Genomic DNA, 20196 nt, shown 5'->3' with positions numbered 1-20196 from the left:
GCATAGCCTGCATGAGGCCTTGGGTTCAATTCCTCAGTACCACATAAATAAATTTAAAAGTAATAATAAAAAGAATCCTAGGAGAGCCAAGTTCCAGTGGCTCATACCTATAATCCTAGCTACTTAGGAAGTTGAGATCTGAGGATCAAGGTTCAAAGCCAGTCCAGGCAGAAAAGTCTGTGAACCTCTTTATTTATTTGTTTGTTTGTTTATTTGTCGGTCGTGGGGCTTGAATTCTGGGCTTGGGCACTGTCCTTGCTCTCTTGAGCTCAAGGCAAGCTCTCTACCCCTTGAGCCACAGCACCACTTCCAGTTTTCTAGTGGTTTATTGGAGATAAGAGTCTCACGGACTTTCCTGTCCGGGTTGGCTTTGAGCCGAGATCCTTAGATCTCAGCCTCCTGAGTAACTAGGATTACAGGCATGAGCAACCAGCACCCAGCTATCTGTGAAACTCTTATTTCCAGTTGATCACCAAAAAGCCAGAAGTGGTTCAAGTGGTAGAGCACTAAACTTGAACAGAAACAGCTAATAGAGAGTACACAGGCCCTGAGTTCAAGCCCTAGTACTGCCACATGTGCCTGCATGTGCATGTATGAGTGTGCATGAGCACACAAGGAAAAAGAGAGAGAGAAAGTAAGAGAAAGAAAGAAAGAGAGAGAGAGAAGGGAGGGAGGGAGGAGAGAAAGAAAAAGGAAGAAGAGAAAAGAAAGGAAGAATGAATCATGTGAGATCTCAAAGTATATGCAGCTTGTCTCAAAGGTCTATTTGCTTCTGCAGGAATTCAGTAAAGCTTTTGGGTGGTACATTACAAGAGGGTAAGCTATCTACAAAGCCCTGGTGGCAGTGGTCTGGCATTTTGGTAACTTTTATAGACAGTGGAGTGGTATTCTATACCACCAAGCCTCCTTTGTACTTTGGAAAACACAACTAAGTGGTTACTCCTGGAATCTACTTCCTTTAGAGGTGCACGCATGTGTGCGTGCATGTGTGTGTGTGTGTGTGTGTGTGTGTGAATGAACGTGATTGTGTTTATGTGTATATGCATATATATGTGCTTTGTGGTATATTATAGAAATGTTTTAGAAAGATTTTTTGAGAAATTCTAATTTTCATTATTTGAAACTAATATTGGATAGGGAGTTGGGAGACCTGGATTCTGACCTCAGATTTAATATTGATATGTCACTTTAAACTGTTTTCTTTTAACCTCTCTGTAATTCACTTGACCTGTAGTTAAAATATCCAAATCCTTAAATATCACATACTTAATTTTCACTCACAGCAATACTGCTATGCTCCTTTTAAAGATTAAAGAAATCATCCAGAAAAGCTTAAGCAATATGAAGCCAGACAGTCTGTGACTCAAAAATATCTACTCTTAACCCCTTTCATTACACTGCTTCAATAAAAATGAACAGATTGGGTTATACAAGCATATCCTAAACTATGTTCCTAATGAACTAGTCTCACAAGATAATTTGTTTGAAAACACAAAGGATTAAGGACACATACTTTGATGTGGAAGTTAGATGTAATTTATAAATATACATGTAAACATACTGAGTCATATTCACATGTACACAAAGATATTAAGTATAGTACATACAGGGGAGAAAAACAATGGTGTAACTCCTTTGAACCACGAACAGTTTAACAAAATGATTATCAGAATGCTGGACATGGTTTTTGGGGGTATTGGGAAGAAGGGGAGGAAGTGCAAGGTCAATGGGAGGAGGGTAAATAAATGGGGAAAGGCCAGTAGGTGCAGTCATAGTAACACACACACACACACATATATATATATATATATACACACACACATATATATTATATGTGTGTATATATATATATGGGGTGTGTGTGTGTGTGCGTGCGTGTGTGCATGCGTGTGTGCGTGCGTGTGTGTGTGTGTGTGTGTATGTGTGTGTGTGTTTAAACGAAACCAAATTACTTAAAGGGATAGGTGGTGTTGAGAGGGATGGAGGAAAATGAAGAAAGGGGTGACATTGATCAAGAGACATTATACTCATAAATAAGCACAGCAAATTGAAACCTCTTTGTACAACTACTTAAAAATAAAAAATAAGTGTTTTAAGTAAAATATATTGACTTGACAAACCCCGTGGAGATTCATAATGAACGTTATCCTAATAAACTAAAAGCCCTGCAACAAAGAATCCTATTTATATTTGTTTTACCCAGTCTTTTCTTACTCTCACTGTAAATCTTTCTGTGATGTATATATGCATGTTTGTATGAGCACCCATTAACATCGTGTGGAACTAAGATTCATAGAACATACTTTGAGAAATGCTGTTTTTATCTGGAAGGTTCATTGTAATTCCTAGCATTTTATAATGGTAGATGTAGAACCTGAGATGCACAGTTCCTTTCCAAGTCAAATATGCTTTCACTGTAGTAAGGCATATGTTCAAGGGTGTTGCATTGTATTTTATTAACATACTTTAATTGTACAGGGGGTGGATTTCATTGTGACATTTCCACTCATGTATTGCATTTTAATACCTGATTCAAATGACTTTGTACATATTGACACAGAAGACTTAGTTTGCTTCTACTTTTCCCTTTTTTTTTTCTATTACATATAGTCTCATTTTTTTCCTTTGAAAAATAGACCTAGCTTAGAGATGCTTGCCCTAAAAGCAAGAGAGCAACTTGTTATTATATATGTTTTTATGGCCAATGGTGTCTGCTTAGAAGTGATGCTACTGGAGCAAGACTTATTTAGCTTCGTGCAGCTGATGGCAGCATTGGTAATGTGGAGCCAGATGTTTCATCTTTTGTTTATTTTTATGGAATATCCAAGTTATTACAATTATAGTGACAAATAGGGACATCTAAAGTGCAATTGACTTCCTCTCTTCATCCCTTCCTGGAAAAGCAATGAAAAAAAAACCGCGTGGTTTATGGTGCATAGCTTTTTTCAACAGTGAAGCACTTGTAAATCTCACAACGCTCTAACTACAGCTAAGAAGTGTAAAACTAACAAAGAAATGTAGTAGCATGATGGGAATTGAAGTCTATAAAGTACATAGTGATGGGTAGCCTCTTTTCCTCTTTCCTTTTCTTTCCACCTCATCTCTCTGCTTTTTTTTTTGTCAGTCATGAGCCTGAGGGCCTGGAGCTGTCTCTAAGTTTTTTTACTCAAAGCTAGTGTTCTACCCCTTTGATCCACAGCACCACTTCCGGTTTTCTGCTGATTAATAGAAGATAAGAGTCTCACAAACTCTTCTACCCTGGCTGGCTTTGAACCAGAATCCTCAAGTCTAAGACTCCTGAGTAGCTAGGATTACAGGCATGAGCCACCAGCTCCCAGCTCTCTCTCTCTCTCTTTTTTTTTTGTTGGTCGTGGGGCCTGAACTCTGGACCTGAGCGCTGTCCCTCAGCTCTTCAGCTCAAGGATAGCGCTCTACCACTTGAGCTATAGCGCCACTTCTGGTTTTCTGGTGGCTTATTGGAGATAAGAGTATCACAGACTTCCCTGCCTGGGCTGGCTTTGAACTTCAATCCTCAGATCTCAGCCTCCTGAGTAGCTAGGATTACAGGCGTGAGCCACCAGCACCTGGCCCCAACATCTCTTTGCTCTTTAGTATTCCCCTTCTCTTTTCTTACTCCTCTTTTCCTTTCCTCCTCTCTCTCCTTCCTTTCCTCTCTCCCCTTCTCCCTCTCTCCCCTCTCCTATTGTCTCTTCCTTCTTCCAAATTTTTCCCCCTTCTTTCTACATTTATGACAGAACTCGTTTCTATTGGCTAAATTAGCACACCAGGTGAAGGAATATTCTTACCATATTTTCTTAAGACCAAAATGGGCTCTGGTGCTCATGACTAGAAACAAGACAAGGTCTTCTAGAAGATTCTCCCTGATAAGGTTCCCTACTCAATGGAGGCCTATGTGAAATCTAGGCTGAGTTTGGAGTTTCCTTCTTTGAAGCTTCCTGAGAAAGTACCCTCCAGGTGGTATACTCTATTCTTGAATTGTGTAACCTTTTTGGAATATCTTGCCCTGGGTCTTAACAAGAACTCTGCATGGCCAGTTTACCCCTTATTTATATCGCTTGCTATTCAGAGACACACAAGATTCTCTGGGTTAAGTAGGAGAGAGAACAAAAATTGCTTTACTGCTTCAATTCTGGTTCTATGCCTCTTGTTTATTTCCCCCTTGAACTGTGACTTCTTGCCCTGAGTGTGAATGAGCCCTGTCCATTTAACTCTCATTTCTTGTATTAATCTTATTGCAATATATTTCCTCTGGTAAGGACAAGCTTACATTTCCTTTTCTGTCTCTCTGCTTGTGTGTGTGTGTGTGTGTGTGTGTGTGTGATGCTTCACTTCCTCTGGTAAGGACAAGCTTACATTTCCTTTTCTGTCTCTCTGCTTGTGTGTGTGTGTGTGTGTGTGTGTGTGTGTGTGTGTGTGTGTGTGTGTGTGATGCAATGCTTCACTTCCGGCTTTGTGGTAGCTAATTGAAGAGCCTCACAGACTTTCCTGCCTGGGCTTTCCATCCTCAGATCTCAGCCTCTTGAGTAGCTAGTATTACAGGTTTGAGTAATTGAGTGGCTGGAAATTTCCTTTTAACTTTTCAGCTTGATGAAGTAATCACAGGCCTTTACCAAACCGCTCCCACCAAGTTTATATATCCTGTATTCAAGTGAGCACCATGCCTCTTTGGAACATCTTTGTATCCCTGTTTCTCTTGCAGCAGTGATGCTTTGTATTGTTCGCTGTAAATCTTTTCTTTTCTGCATATCTTCTGCCCTAAAGGTTAGTGCGGATTCTTTTTTCTCCCTTTCTTCCCCATCTGAATTTTTAGGCCTAAAGTGCCTCTTGGGTTTTGAGAGTATTTTATCTTACAGTAGACCTTTGTGAATTTTGCTTAATAACTTCTTTCTCCTTCTCTGGTCTGTTTCCCTTTCCCTTCCTTCCTACTTGGACACTTATTATCCAATTCTCCTCTCTCTTACTTCAGCCCCTCTTTAGCTGCCTTAGAATTGACCAAAGACAAAATTCTGCAGGTATATTTATCAGTCTAATTGGTTTCCATGAGCGCATGAATGGAGTTGCCTCCATTTCCACAAAATACAATGAAAGCTCCCACTACGTAATACCAGAACAATGGATTTTGTATGGTGAGAAGAAGGAAAACAAAACGAAAAAAATATTGGTTAACATTATGTTAAAGTTACTTTCTTAGTAGGGTTGAGATAGAGGGGACTTCTTTTTTGAACTGTGGGCCTGGGCACTGTCCCTGAGTTTTTGTGCTTAAAGCTTAGCATTTTACCACTTGCCACTTCCAGATTTTTCTGTGATTAATTGGACATACAGGTGGACCCACTGCACCAATGAGATGTACAACATGTTATGTTGAAAATGAATGTTACAACTTTGGCGCGGGGGGAGGGGTTAAGTGGAGTGAGGGGGGGAGATGGGAAGGGATGGTAAGGGGAAACAAAGGAGGAGGCAATAATGCTTCATAAGAAATGCACTCATTACCTTGCCCATGTATTTGTAACCCCTCTGTAAGGTATTTTCACAATTAAAAAAAAAGAATATTCTCATAAACTTTCCTGCCTTGCCTGGCTTCAAACCTCAAGCCTCAGATCTCAGCCTCCTGAGTAGGTAAGGATTGCAAGCATGAGCCACTTGCACCCAGCTAGAGGAGACATTACTGTGACTCAGTTAGACTGGAACATCCTATTTTCAGGAAAACCTAGTCTTATTTGGAAGTTCTTCCTCATGATTTCACTTTAAGTGGTGTTTGGCATGTAGGACTGTATTTTGTTTTGGTCAAGTGTGTTGGAGCCTACTGCTAGGGCTCAGTCCAAATCAAGAGCCTCCTATTACTGGAATCTAAGGTTTGTCTTGTTCTTCCCTCTATAGAATATCATAGAGACAAACTGGTAGAAGGAAACAGGTTCAGTCAAAGCTGGCTTTAAAAAAGACAGGAGTCTTTCTAAAAAAGAGAGGAATCTGTCTCAAAAGAAAATAGGAGAAGCTGGTCACTGGTGGTTCACTAGCTACTAAAGCTGAGATCTGAGGATCATGATTCAAAGCCAGCCTGGGCAAGAAAATTCATAGATTCTTCTCCCCAATTAAACACCAAAAAGCTCAAAGTATTGCTGTGGCTCGAGTGGTAGAGCGCTAGCCTTGAACACAAAACTCTGTGACAGAGTCTACAGAGTCTTCCTCATCCAGAGGTATGTCTCCTCCTCCTCCTCCTCCTCCTCCTCCTCCTCTTCCTCCTCTCCTTCTTCTTCTTCTTCTTCTTCTTCTTCTTCTTCTTCTTCTTCTTCTTCTTCTTCTTCTCTTCTTCCTCCTCTTCCTCCTCCTCCTCCTCCTCCTCCTCCTCCTCCTCTTCTTCTTTTTGCTAGGACATCACTTTTTTTTTAATCTCATGAAACTAGATACTTAAACCTAAGGAAGGGCTTCGCTTCAGCAAAAAGGACTAGGGAGGGATGGAAAACAAAAATTGAATTTCTAATGAACCTCTGTTATATACCCACAGTTTTACTTAACAGTATGTATTTCTGTAGCAGAGATAGCATTGTACTGAATTAATGTTTTCTTAGCTTGTACAAGAAAATAAGACTTGTATTTCTTGAGTCTGGAAAACAATTTTAAAATGACTTTGCAGGACAGATTTCTGTGGACCAGTGATCAAAAGATCTTGTTTTCTCTCAAGCAGAACTGCCTCTGGGCCATAGTAAGAATTAAAATGAGAAGTTCAATACTTGGTACATAGTAATGTCTTAATTTTGTTATTATAGTGGTTATTTTTGTATTTAGGAGTGAACCTTAGAGCCTAGCCCTGAAAAATAATAAGATGAATTTGTGATTCTCTTAAGCAGGTGGCTGTCAACTTTAGGTACATACTAAAACTACCTGAGGAACTTTTTCTTTTAAAAAACAACTTTAGACTGGGAATGTGGTGTAGTGGTAGAGTGCTTGCCTAGCATGCATGAGGCCCTGCGTTTGATTCCTCAGTACCACATAAACAGAAAAAGCCAGAAGTGGTGGTGTGGCTCAAATGGGAGAGTGCTAGCCTTGAGGACAGAGAGGCTCAGGGACAGAGTCCAGGCCCTCCCTGAGTTCAAGCCCCAGAACTGGCAAGAAAGGAAGAGAGAGAGAGGAGAGAGACAGAGAGGGAGAGACAGAGAGGGAGGGACAGAGAGGGAGGGACAGAGAGGGAGGGACAGAGAGGGAGGGACAGAGAGGGAGGGACAGAGGGAGGGACAGAGAGAGAGGGGGAAAGAGAGGGGGGACAGAGAGAACAACTTTATTTTCAATTTATTTTTTATTTTATGGAACTTTAGTTTTAATATACATTTCTTTAAAGATGTATTTTTCAATGCTTTTCCAATGCCATCTTGGTTGGTTATAGAAACTTTCTACCTTTTTCCTCTGTTAAACTATTTTATTGTTATTATGAAGGTGATGCATGAAGAGTTACAGAAGTCAGGTAATAGGTACAATTCTTTGTGAACAATGTTTCCCCTTCTCTCACTCTCTCTTAGTTTTTCCTTCTTGTCCCCACCTACAAGTTGTATAGTTTATTTTTCAACATAGTAACTACTGAGCTGAGGAACTTTTTCAAACTCTCATGATTGAGATCATTTACATCAGAATCTCTAGGGGTTGACTCAGGCATCAGTATCTTTATTTATATTTTTAACTGACACATGATAATTGTACACATTTATGAGGGTACAGTGTGGTCCACAATGCATAATGTTCAAATCATGGTAATGAGCATTTTGTTAGTAAATTCCTCAGTTTATTTCAATCTTCAGCTAAACACATCAGGATTAATTTAATGGATATCAGTAATGGTTACACATTAGAATCACCTTAAATAATCCCAGGGCCCCACTCCAGACAAATAGATCATTAGGTGGGCTTCCAAGTATCCATTATGTTACTTTGTCCTTAAAGTTTCCCTCATAGAGAGCATGTTCCTCTCTCTCTCTCTCTCTCTCTCTCTCTCTGTGTTTATGTCAGTGTGTCAGTATGGGGCTGGAACCTAGGGTCTGGGCACTGTTCCAGAGCTTTTTTGCTCAAGGTTGTCACTCTACCACTTGAACCACTTCCAGATTTTTGCTGGTTAATTGGAGATAAGATTTTCATAGTCTTTCCTACCTATTAGCACCCAAATCTATTATTTTCTCTTTTTTGGAGCAATATTTATTTTCTCATAGTTCTGGAGTTACCCCCAAATTCCAAAAGAATCTGAGACAAGATGAATTAGCTGATACAAAAGGAAGCTAAAAGGGGGTGGGGGCATAGTTCAAGTGGTAGAACACTTCCATAGCAAATACACAGCCCTGAGTTCAAACTCAAGTGTTGCCAAAAATAAAGCAAGCTTAAAGGTTGGCTGAAATATTAATAACATAGATAGAAGTATATTTACAAATGCAGGAGAGGGAAAGTGGGGCAGAGTAAAAAGTCTAGTGAGGAATTTGAAGATTTCAGGCATCAAGCCTTGGAATAGACCTAGAACAATGTTTGCCTTCTCAGGCCTGATCTGAGAATTCTGTTGACACAGACTTGGTTGTTAGCAGTCTTTCATTTCCTCTGTCAAATGAATCACCTAGACAGTTGCTATCTACAATTTGACTGGAGCATTCATCTCTTTCTGGCTGAGAATACCAAACCAGAGATTTTTTTAAAGAAAGAAATGGTTGCCCTTTCTAGAAGAATTTTTAAAACCATTGCTTGAATTCAGGACTTTGTGCTCACTCAGCTTGCTTGCTCAGGGCTGGTGTCCTACCTGAGCCATGCCTCCAGTGTAGCATTTTGCTGGTTAATTGGAGGTGGAATAGCATAGACTTCCTATCAGGACTAGCCTTGAATTATAAGTTTCAGCCTTCTGACTACCTAGGATTACATTTGTGAGTTACTAGTACCCAGCTTTCCAGCAGCTCTTGTAAAAAGCTAAGTAATACTAATTTTTAAAAACTTAAGTTTGGATCTAAAAATTGGCTTTTACTTCAATGGCATAAAGTCTAGGTTCTGGGGAAAGATGATGTTTAAAGGAAAAGTCTCTCATGTTCTCTTTCTTTGTCCTTCAACCTAGTGAAACTTGTTTCTCCTCTTAGCATCTATAGCCAGAAGAGAAATATAGTTCCCCTGAGAATGCTGCTTGAAGGATTTCACAACTTCAATATTAGTTTAAAAAAATTTGCTAACAACTTTCACAGCACCAACTTTTGAAGAGGCCGAGGCTTCTCAGAAAATAGAGTCTATTCTTTCTTATAATCATGATCAAATATTATTCTGTGTTACCTTATGTGTAAGCCCTAAAGGTCAGTGGGTGTCAGCTGTTCAACTTTTGTTCCTCCCCAAAGGCTACCTTTTTTTTTGTGGTCGGTCATGGAGCTTGAACTCTGTCCCTCAGCTCTTCAGCTCAAGACTAGTGCTCTATCACTTGAGCCACAGCACCACTTCTGGTTTTCTGATGTTTAATTGGGGATAGGAGTCTCACAGACTTTCCTGCCTGGGCTGGCTTTGAACTGTGATCCTCAGATCTCAGCCTCCTGAGTAGCTAGGATTACAGGCGTAAGCCATGGGTACCTAGCAAGGCTACTTTTTTTGATGCTGGTTCTTGGGCTTGAACTCAGGGCCTGAGTGCTGTCCTAGAGCTTTTTCACTGAAGACTGGTACTCTACAACTTGAGCGACAGCTCTACTTTTTCTGGTTTTTGGAGATAAGAATCCGACAGACTTTCCTGTCCAGGCTGTCTTCAAACCATGATCCTCAGATCTCAGACTCCTGGATAGCTAGGATTTCAGGCCTGAGCCACCAGCACTTGGCCTCTGTTTAATGGTATTAATCTCTTTGACAACTGCATTCTCCTTGGTAGCACCTTTGAATGTGCCTCTTTTTTGTCCAAACTGCAAGTTTTATGATGCTTCTCATTCTACTCTTTTTTTTTACATTTGTTTCTCACCATTTTGCCTAAACCAGGAAGTAATACCTATGCCACTGTCATAATACTTGGCTGCCTTGAAATTTCCTTTGCCAGATAAACCAGCCTGACACCTTTAAACACAACTTTACACAGTCTTAGGATATGAAGCAAACATAGTCAAATTTTGCAGTGTAACACAGGTGATCTTTAGTCTAGTTCCAAGTAGCAGCCTTATTTTCATCTGAAACCTCACAGCATATCCTTTACTGTCTACATTATTCTCAGCATCCCGGTCTGAGTTGCCACGAGGCCTGTCCATTAAACTTCATGTATGGAATTTTAGATTCTTTAGCCTACTTCTTCAGTCATCCTTAAAACCATTCCCAAAATCTTATGAACTCTACTGTTGTCAAGTATAGCTACAGCTATGACCCCACTTTTTCGTACTAGTTTTCTGAGTTAGTCAGCTTTCCATTACTGTGAAAAAAACAGATAATCAACTTATCTGCCCAAATTTTCAGTTCCTAAGAGTGTTAAAATAGACAACTGTACTCATTCTTTTCCTCTCTGCAATTCACTAATTGCTAGATAAATTTTGGAAATATACTGCATGATACATACATGTTTATGATGGGTATATCTTCTGCTGTTCTTTGTCACATAAATTCTGTTCCATCAAATGTTGTGATTTCTACCCCAGCTCTGTTTCCTCATATTTGCCTGGCATATCATTTTTCCATTCTATTATTTTCAACTTCTTTGTGTTTTCATTTTTAAACATAACAATTCTAGCCCAAATACTGTCAACTATTTTGTTTTAATCCAGTATGCAAGCCTTTTAATTGATAAGTTTAATTCATGTACATTCATTAAATTACTACTTATTGGGACTTATTTCTGCTATCTCATTTTATATTCTCCATTTACAATACTTTTCCTTTCTCTTTTTCATTCCTATTTTAATGTATTCTTGCCCAGCAACTTTTAAGATCTATCCTGTTATTTACACTTCTTTATTTTTTTATGCACTGAATAGTGATACCTTCTGTCTAGCAAGATTAAGTAACTATCAGTAGAGTCTTAGACTCTATTTTCTACGTACATCCATACCAGTAAACATTGTCTAGAATTTTGATTTTTCCTAGATTACATATGACCCTCTTTCATGGTTTTTCCAGTGCTCATTTAGGTCAAGAAAATGCAGCTTACCCGGGCGCTGGTGGCTCACGCCTGTAATCCTAGCAACTCAGGAGGCTGAGAGCTGAGGATCGTGGTTCAAAGCCAGCCTGGCAAGAAGGTCTGTGAGCTTCTCTTCAATAAACCACCAGAAAACTGGGAGTGGTGCTGTGGCTTAAGCGGTAGAGCACTAGCCTCGAGCTGAAGAGCTGAGGGACAGTGCCCAGGCCCAGAGTTCAAGCCCCACTACTGACAAAAAACAAAAAAGAAAAGAAAATACAGGTTATACTAGTTTGCCTATTTGGAAGGAAGTAGCGTATGTCCCAATTTAATCACAGATGGTGAGCCTATAATGATATTTTTTGTTCTCAACAGGTAGAGAACGTGAAATTACTGGATCGTTATGAGGGCAAGAAACCAATTAATGGAATTCTTTACCTTACTGCAACCCACCTGATCTATGTGGAAGAGGGTTCTTGTGCTGCATTCCGGAAAGAAACCTGGGTATGTTTGTGAGAAGAAATATCAAAGAGCTGTGTATATATGCCTTCTATATGGCAGTTTCTTAAAATTTAAGTAGCATTACTAAATTGCTATAAAACCTTTTCTTCAAATTGCTTATTCAAAGAGTCCTTTGGTGGTCTGAATCTCAGGACTCCTCTTTCCTCAAGTAGTCATTCTAGACCAACATAGGGATAGTCCTAAGGTTTAACTCAAACATTTTTAGGTAGTCTTTTTAAAAAAAAATTTGTTCAGTGCTGTGGAGCAGACCCAAAGTATTCAGTGTGCTAATCAAATGCTCTTTTACTGAGTTACTCCTCAGCCCTTACTTTTTTTGAGACAGGATATTGCTATGTAGCTAGCCTGGCCTAAAATTAATGTTCCTCCTACCACTACCTCCTTAGTGCTTAGATATCAAGCATGTTATATCACAGCTGGCTTATTTTCATTTTCTGAACCCAGCAAGTGGGTAAACATTCTGTGGCCCCAAAACCAGCAGCTTTAATAATACCTGGAACTTGTTAAAATACAAACTTTTAAGCCTAAGGTTTTGAATTGCCTTAAAATTATTTTGAAGTACTGAGATTGAATTTAGAGGTATACTCTCAGCTCCTTGTTTGTCTGGGGTTTTTTGATAGATATTCAATAATTTTGTTCTTTGATCTTCTCCTCCTTCAGCCTTCTGAAGTAGCTGGGATTACAGACATGCGCCACGAGACAAGACTAACTACAATTTTGATTTTTTTTTTGCTATTTGTTTATATTTTCTTTAAGTACAAGGGAACTGACATTTTTAAAGATTATCATTTAACAGTTTATGAATACAATTTTGAATTTCTAAAAACCACTTAATGATGTTCATTCTAGGCCACTGGAATATACCTTGGGCAACATTGATGTAAACTGTCTATATATGCAGGATCTTAACTGCATGCATGTGACAATTTTTATTTTTAATATTTTTTGAGTTAACATACACTAACAGTATGAGGGGAGTTCACTGTGATAATTCCATACATGCAAACATGCTCTCCCCCTCCATTTTACTTCCTCTGCTCTCCTATTCCTCCCAACTTTTTCCAAACAGCTTTTAGTGGGTTTTATTATACTGTCTTCATATATATATGAAACCCACCAAAAACTGTTTGAAAAATGCTATCATAGTGTTTGTGTGTGTGTGTACATGTGTATGTGCACTTGGATACTTTACCTCCTCAGTATCCTTTTTTTTCTCTCTTAACTGGTCCCTCCTGAAAGTCCCCCCTTTACATTAATTTACCATTATTATCACCACCATTGTAGATTTAAGCTCAACGAATGAGTGAAAACATGTTGCTTGTGACTTTTTGAGCTTGGCTTGTTTGGCTCAACATTATGATACTCTACTCCCATTCACTTTCCCAAAAGTGGCAAGAGTTTCATTTTTCTTCATGGCCCAGTAGTATTCCATGGCATATAGATACCATATTTTCTTTATTCATAAGTTGTTGGGTACCACAGCTGATTCCACAGTTTTTCTATTGTGAACAGCACTGAAATAAATATGTGTACATAGATGTCATTTGTGTATTGATTTTCACTTCTTTAGATATAGGCCCAAGAGTGGTATAATAGGATTATAAGGAAGGTATATTTATAGTTTTGTGGGGGAACTTCCATACTGATTTTCATTGTGGTTGTACTAGTTTACATTCCCACCAATAATGTATGAGTTATTTTTCCTTGCATTCTCTCCAGTATTCTATCTTCCTTACACTGAAGTAGTATTATAATTCAATCTTAATTATTAGATTTATATTTAGACCTTTTCATTTATAACAAGTGTCACATGATCTATACACAGGACATAGTCTTAGTGATTAAAATTCCATACTTTAAAATGTACTCATTACCTGACTTTCATAACTATAACCTCTCTGTATATCACCTTTAGAATAAAATATAAATGAAAAAAGATCCCAGACTTTAGAATCAGTAATGGTCAGGTTGAAATCCCAACTTTAACAGTATTACTTTTGTAACCTTGGGCAAGTTATTTAACTTCTCTGGATTTGTTCCCCTTACTTGTAAAGTAGTGATAATAATATGGAAAAATTATAATGTTAATGTTTGTAAGTGCTTAAAACAATGCTTGGACCAAGTCTAGTGGTTCATGTCTGTACTCTGGAGGCTGATTTTAAGTTTGAGGCTTCCTTGAGCTACATAGTGAGGAAGGCCAGCTTGGGGTACATGAAAAGATTAAAAAAAAAAAAAGCAACGGTAGCTGGTGTGGTGGTACATGCCTGTAATCCTAGCCCTCTGGAGTCTATGATATAGGAGGACTTTGAATTCTAAGATACCATATCCCAGAGTATAAACAAAAAAATGTTTGGGATATATTATATAAGCATAATTAATTGAACTTACATAGGCTAGAAATATCTTTTTTTGGGGGGGGGTCCGGTCATGGGGCCTGAACTCTGGGCCTGGGCGCTGTCCCTCAGCTCTTCAGCTCAAGGCTAGCACTCTACCACTTGAGCCATAGCACCACTTGCGGCTTTTTTTCTTTTTGCTTATGTGGTGCTGAGGAATCAAACCCAGGGCCTCAGGCATGCAAGGCAAGCACGCTACCACTGAGCTATCTTCCCAGCCCCACTAGAAATATCTTAGTACTTAAATTCAGTAGGCATTCTCTTTTTTTGGTCTTGTTTTGTTTTGTTTGGTCATGGGGCTTGAACTCTGGGCCTGGGTGCTGTCCCTCAGCTCTTCAGCTCAAGGTGAGTGCTCTACCACTTGAGCCACAGCACCACTTCTCAGTAGACATTCTCTATATGAGATTGTATCTTACTCTCTTTGCTGTCATGGGAAGAATGCTAGAAGAGGAATTTAGGGAGCCAGTACTAGCTTTGTCTTATGCTATCTAGCTGTATGGCCTTGCACAAGTGATTTTCCCCCTCTAAGCTTTTTTCTGAATCTTTAGATGAGGTAGTTAGATTATATAATTAATAAGTACTCTTCCAATTCTAACAGTTTTAAGAAGCAGTTCTTTAGTAACATCTACATGTTCTCATGTTTGTTCCTATCAGGTATTTTTCAAACCCAGTAGACTGAATCTGGAAAGGAAAACAAATTAGTTAGGCATGGCAAAGGATAATTATTTACCCAATTTACTATAATTAATGAAGTTTATTCCCCACTTTGAATGTCTTCCCTTTCCCTCTTCCCAATTTTACTGTTTGCCAGACTTCTGATCTTAATAGTATTTTACTAGCCCAACATACATCTCCCGTATTGACTAGTAGGGCTTTGATTTTCCTAAGATTTTATTTATTAGTTTCTATTACCATTACCAAGAGGGTTTTTAAAATAGTATCTCCAAAACTGCCACAACAGAAAATTAAATTTGACAGAACGAAGATAGGAAAGTCCTTTATTGAAACATGTACATGATTTCTACATCTCCCCTATTCTTGTGGATATGATTGAAAGATTTCATGGAAGAGATGACTTTTCCAAATAAATTTGGGACTGAGACTTGATAGGATGAGAAGAAGAAAAGCAATGTTGATCAGAAGGTCATTTCAGGGAGTCCTGACAATAGAAAGAACATATCTGGGATGTAGTTGCAGGAAACATTAGAGACATGGATAGTAGGATAACTTGGAAAGCCAAAGCATGAAACCATGACTGTTTGGCTGTTTTATATTATTTTCATATTTTATATTATTATTTAGACACATTTTTACCTGTTTTCTTTGTGATCATTTCTCTCTTTCCCTCCTTCTCTCCCTCCCTTCCTCCTTTCCAAATTCCTTCCTTTCTTAGCATCAGTATAAGCAGGAATAATTATCCTATATTTTTTGTTTTGCTATCAGTAATCTTAATTCCAGCTCTAGAGATTTAGACAGAAAGAACCCTGACAGAAAGAACCCTGTACCTATTGTTACCCTGCATGGTTCAAATTCTATTCATGCTGCTGCTTGATTCTGTAAGGAATTCACTTCTCAGAGCTTTAAGCTAATAGTCATGGACACACTATTGATTATTAATCATTTTTATGCCAGTCCTGGGGCATGAACTTGGGGCCTGGGCACTGTCTCGAGCTTCTTTTGTTCAAGGCTAGCACTCTACCACTTGAGCCACAGTGCCACTTCAGGCTTTTTCTGTTTACGTGGTACTGAGGAAACAAAACCACAGCTTCATGCATGTAGGCAAGTACTCTACCACTAAGCCACATTCCCAGCCACTAATCATTAATTCATAATTTGGTAGAATGAAATAAACCTATATTTTCCATTTTGGCAATTATTCTGTGATTTCTAAATTTCATCATCTGTGGCCACTAAAGCTGGTAATGTTATATCTTTAAGGAGAGACAGATTTCCTAACATGGCAATTTGTTTGCCGTGTTTTACTATTGTTATGCTTTTTTATAATTGAGAGAAACTCCATTGTGTATTGTAATGGATGGTTGTAAGCTAGAGATAAGATTATGTGTCTGGTGGTACTATTACTATCACTGAAAATCAGATACACTGATAATGACAGAGGTAGTACACAATGTATCTTTATTTTGTTTTTGTTTTCTGTTTTGCAGATTGCACTCCATCACATTGCCACTGTGGAGAAGTTACCCAGTACTAGCATGGGCTGTCCTCTGGTACTTCACTGTAAGAACTTCCGAGTAGCACACTTTGTTTTAGATTCTGACCCTGTGTGCCAGGAGGTTTATATTTCGCTACTCAAGCTTTCTCAACCAGGTAGTTATGACAGCATTTTAAAAGAATTTTTGTTGTTATTATAAAGGTAATACACAGAGGAGTTACAGTTACATAAATCAGATGACTACATTTCTTTTTGGACAATGTCAGCCCTTCCCTTGCTCTCTCCCAGTTTTCCCTCCCATCCCCACCCACAAGACATCATTTTTATCTAAAACCATTTTATTCCTTTTTCCCCCCAAAAGTTGTAATTGAAAGATTAGATTATAGGCTATAGAGTTAGAGTTTAAATCCAGGCTTTGCCACTTACCAGCTCCATGGGTTTGGGGCAAGTTACATAGCTTTTGAATTCAGCTTACTTGCTTGAAACAGTAGAGTAAGTAAGAGTTGTTTTTTGTTTTTGTTTTGTTTTGTTTTTGTTTGTTTTTTTGTCATGAGCCTTGAACTCTGGGCCTGGGCACTGTCCCTGAGCTCTTCAGTTCAAGGTGAGTGCTCTACCACTTGAGCCACCGCACCACTTCTGGTGGCTCATTGGAGATCAGAGTCTGATGGACTTTCCTATCCACGCTGACTTTGAACCACAAGATCTCAGCCTCCTGAGTAGCTAGGATTACAGGCGTGAGCCACTGGCGCCTGGCTAAGAGTTTTTGAGACTTACACATTCATGCAATTTACTATGTACTTAGTACATAGTAGATGTTTGAGATAACTTCCTTTTCGTGTTTCCCATGATCTGTAGGCTTTATATTTAGTCCACTGTTCCTATCCTTGCCTTCAGTTTCAGCTAGAACTTTATCAGAGTTTATCAGTTTATGAGTCATTAATGATATATTTATTCCTATTTCTTCTAGCCTCACTGTCTCATTCTAGCCTTTAATCCTAGACAATTGACTACCTCTTGCTTTTAGTCTTTGGGATTTCCATGTTCTTAAGTTTTCCCTCTTATTTTCTCCTCCTCTTTCCTCAGAATACTTCCTCAGTATTTGCTGATATTTTATTTTTATTTATTTATTTATTGTCAGTTGTGGGGCCTGAACTCTGGGCCTGGGTGCTGTCCCTCAGCTCATCAGCTCAAGGCGAGCACTCTACCATTTGAGCCACAGCACCACTTCTGGCTTTTTCTGTTTATGTGGTGCTGAGGAATTGAACCCAGGGCCTCATGCATGCAAGGCAAGCGCTCTACCACTGATCCACCTTCCCAGCCCCTTGCTGATATTTTATTGACAGAGTTACCTGACTCTGCACTTTATAAGGCTCTGATCAACTTCTGTTCATTTTGGGAGAAGTCATTGCCACATAAATTAGTCAAATAAGCATCAAATTAATGTTGCATCTTCTGAAGGGAGGAAGAAAGTCTTACAGGGAGAAGACAAATGGTTATCAGCCAGAAGCTAGTGTTGGCCTGACAAATAGAATGCAGTTGTTAATGTTGTGCAATATGTCACAATAACCAGAGCAATTGGGACATAAAGGCCAAGTTTAAAATTTTTGGTAAGGTCTATTTTCCTAACATGAAAGCTTCAGATCAAGTCAATTATTCGTCATTATTCTAAAAGAGAGCTTGGGAAAGTTTTTTAGTTGGTATAATATAAAAAATTAAAATATTTTAAAAGAAGAACCCCAAGCATTATTCCAGTTCTTATTCTTTATGTAAAAGCAGGCATGTACACAAAGCACTAACCTGTGGTGGGACTGTTTAACAAGCATTCCTTTTGGGATAAGGAAACCTTTGTTTGCTTTGTTTGGTAGTCTTTAAGTTCTACTTATCATTACTTTGTTTCTATGTATGTTCTCCAGTGTCACCTGAAGATCTTTATGCTTTTTCTTATAATCCCAAAACCTCAAAAGGGGCAAGGGAAAATGGATGGAAACTGATTGACCCAGTATCAGACTTTAAGCGAATGGGAATACCCAATAGGTACTGGACCATAACAGATGCCAACAAAAACTATGAGGTAATTTTCGGATGGCTTTTATTCTTTAGATACATTTAATTAAAATGACAGCATATCAGCAAATATGATCTGGGAAAAAGAAAAATCCCTCATAATTGTTGTTTTTCATTGGACATTCAGCCATTCAGCCATTCAGCAAGCATTTCTTTGGGTTCCTAATGTGCTCTCATGGTTTGAAGCATAGAATGCTGTGGGAGCCTAGATGGCAGCTGTGAAAATAAGCCTGGTAAGCTAGAGACAGTCTGATATTTTGAGGTGTTGCCTTGTGAAGACATATAGATATATATTTGTCAGACCTGGGGCTTAAAATCAGGGCCTAGGCACTGTCCCTGAGCTTCTTTAACTCAAGACTACCACTCTACCACTTGAGCCACACCTCTACTTCTGGCCTTTTCTGTTTATGTGGTACTGAGGAATCAAACCCAGGGCTTCATACATGCTAGGCAAGCACTCTACTACTAAGCCACATTCCCAGCCATGAAGATATTTTTAACATCCTAGTGCAACATAAAACTTCTTTTGTTGTTGTTGTTATTATTATTATTATACAATTTTACATTCCATAAGTCAGGTTTTGAGTATAATGCTTTTTAGTCAGTGTCACCATTTCCTTCATTCTCCATTTTCCTCCTCCTTTCAGTACCCTCAAGTTATGTGGTTCAATTTTTACATAATATACATTGGCTCTTGTGACTATATTTGCTCACCTTCCTCACTCCATTCCTTCTCCCCACCCCAAATATTTCCACTTCCTGATTCATTTTGAAAAACACTTGTGTTTCTCCCCTAAGGATACCATCCTTTAGTCAGTTTGTGTGTCAGTGCATTGAGCCTTGTATATGTTATCATGCATGTTTGAATTTTAGATCTAGCTGTTTGTCTGTTTTTGCTGTTTGTCTCTCTAAGCCTGGCTTGTTTCTCTTGGGAAGGAATTTTATCCTCATTTATGCAGAGGGAGATAGGAGTTAAGAAAATGAAGCCAAATCATGAAGGGTTTTATGGCCAAAATAAGAAATGGGAATCTGATCCTGAATTCAAAAGAGCGTTTGGGTCTAGATCTGAAGCAAGAACCATGGGCTGAATATGGAAATGCAGGATTATGATTAGGGTTTCCAAGATCATCTCTTAGGACCTGTGATTCATTAAGCATTCTCATAGGATTCTACATATAGTCAGACCAGTGACTATGATTTATTGCAGTGAAAGGATACAAAGAAAAAAAACAATTGTTCCGAGTATCAAATTAGGTCAACATATGTGAACTGTCTGCCAGGGAAGCTCATAGAGACTCAGTACCTAGGGTTTTTGTTTACTGCTGTTCATGTGGGCACTCTACCTTATATAATAGCAGAATTCCACATGCCCAGAGGGAAAACAAATGTCCAACATAAACCACATTCTTTGATCAAACAGTTATGGTGCAGTGGGGTCTACCTCCTGAAATCTGTGTTCCCAGGCATCTACCAAAGAAAGACCAGCTTTAAAAGTAGGCTTTTCTGCCGGGCGCCGGTGGCTCACGCCTGTAATCCTAGTTACTCAGGAGGCTGAGATCTGAGAATCACAGTTCAAAGCCAGCCCGGGCAGGAAAGACCATGAGACTCCTATCTCCAATAAACCACTAGAAAACTGGAAGTGGCACTGTAGCTCAAGTGGTAGAGCGCTCGCCTTGAGCTGAAGAGCTGAGGGACAGCGCCCAGGCCCAGAGTTCAAGCCCCATGACTGACAAAAAGTAGGCTTTTCATTGGGTGCTGGTGTCCCATGCCTAAAATCCTAACAGCTTAGGAGGCTGAGGTCTGAGGATTGAGATTAGAAGAGAGCGTAGGCAGAAAAGTCAGTGTGACTTATCTCCAGTTAACCATCAAAAAGCCAGAATTAGAGCTGTGGCTCAAGTGATATAGTACTACCTTGAGCACAGTACAGACCCTGAGTTCAAGTCCCA

The 20196-nt window shown here is 39.1% G+C and overlaps 1 protein-coding gene across 1 annotated transcript in view; it reads left to right on the top strand.

The window, feature by feature from the left end:
• Mtmr8 (myotubularin related protein 8) overlaps positions 1 to 20196 on the top strand; it is an 80814-nt gene that overhangs the window by 6942 nt on the left and 53676 nt on the right. The window contains exons 2-4 of the mRNA XM_013034295.1: positions 11477 to 11605; positions 16179 to 16341; positions 18100 to 18257. Of these exons, the coding sequence (XP_012889749.1) occupies positions 11477 to 11605; positions 16179 to 16341; positions 18100 to 18257 (450 nt within the window). The remainder of the gene's footprint in view (positions 1 to 11476; positions 11606 to 16178; positions 16342 to 18099; positions 18258 to 20196) is intronic.

The sequence above is a fragment of the Dipodomys ordii genome, unplaced genomic scaffold (assembly GCF_000151885.1).
Source record: "Dipodomys ordii isolate 6190 unplaced genomic scaffold, Dord_2.0 Scaffold187, whole genome shotgun sequence".
In the NCBI taxonomy this organism is placed as follows: Eukaryota; Metazoa; Chordata; class Mammalia; order Rodentia; family Heteromyidae; genus Dipodomys; species Dipodomys ordii.
The sequence above is the reverse complement of the archived record's forward strand: the minus strand, read 5'-3'. Positions and strand labels throughout refer to the sequence as shown.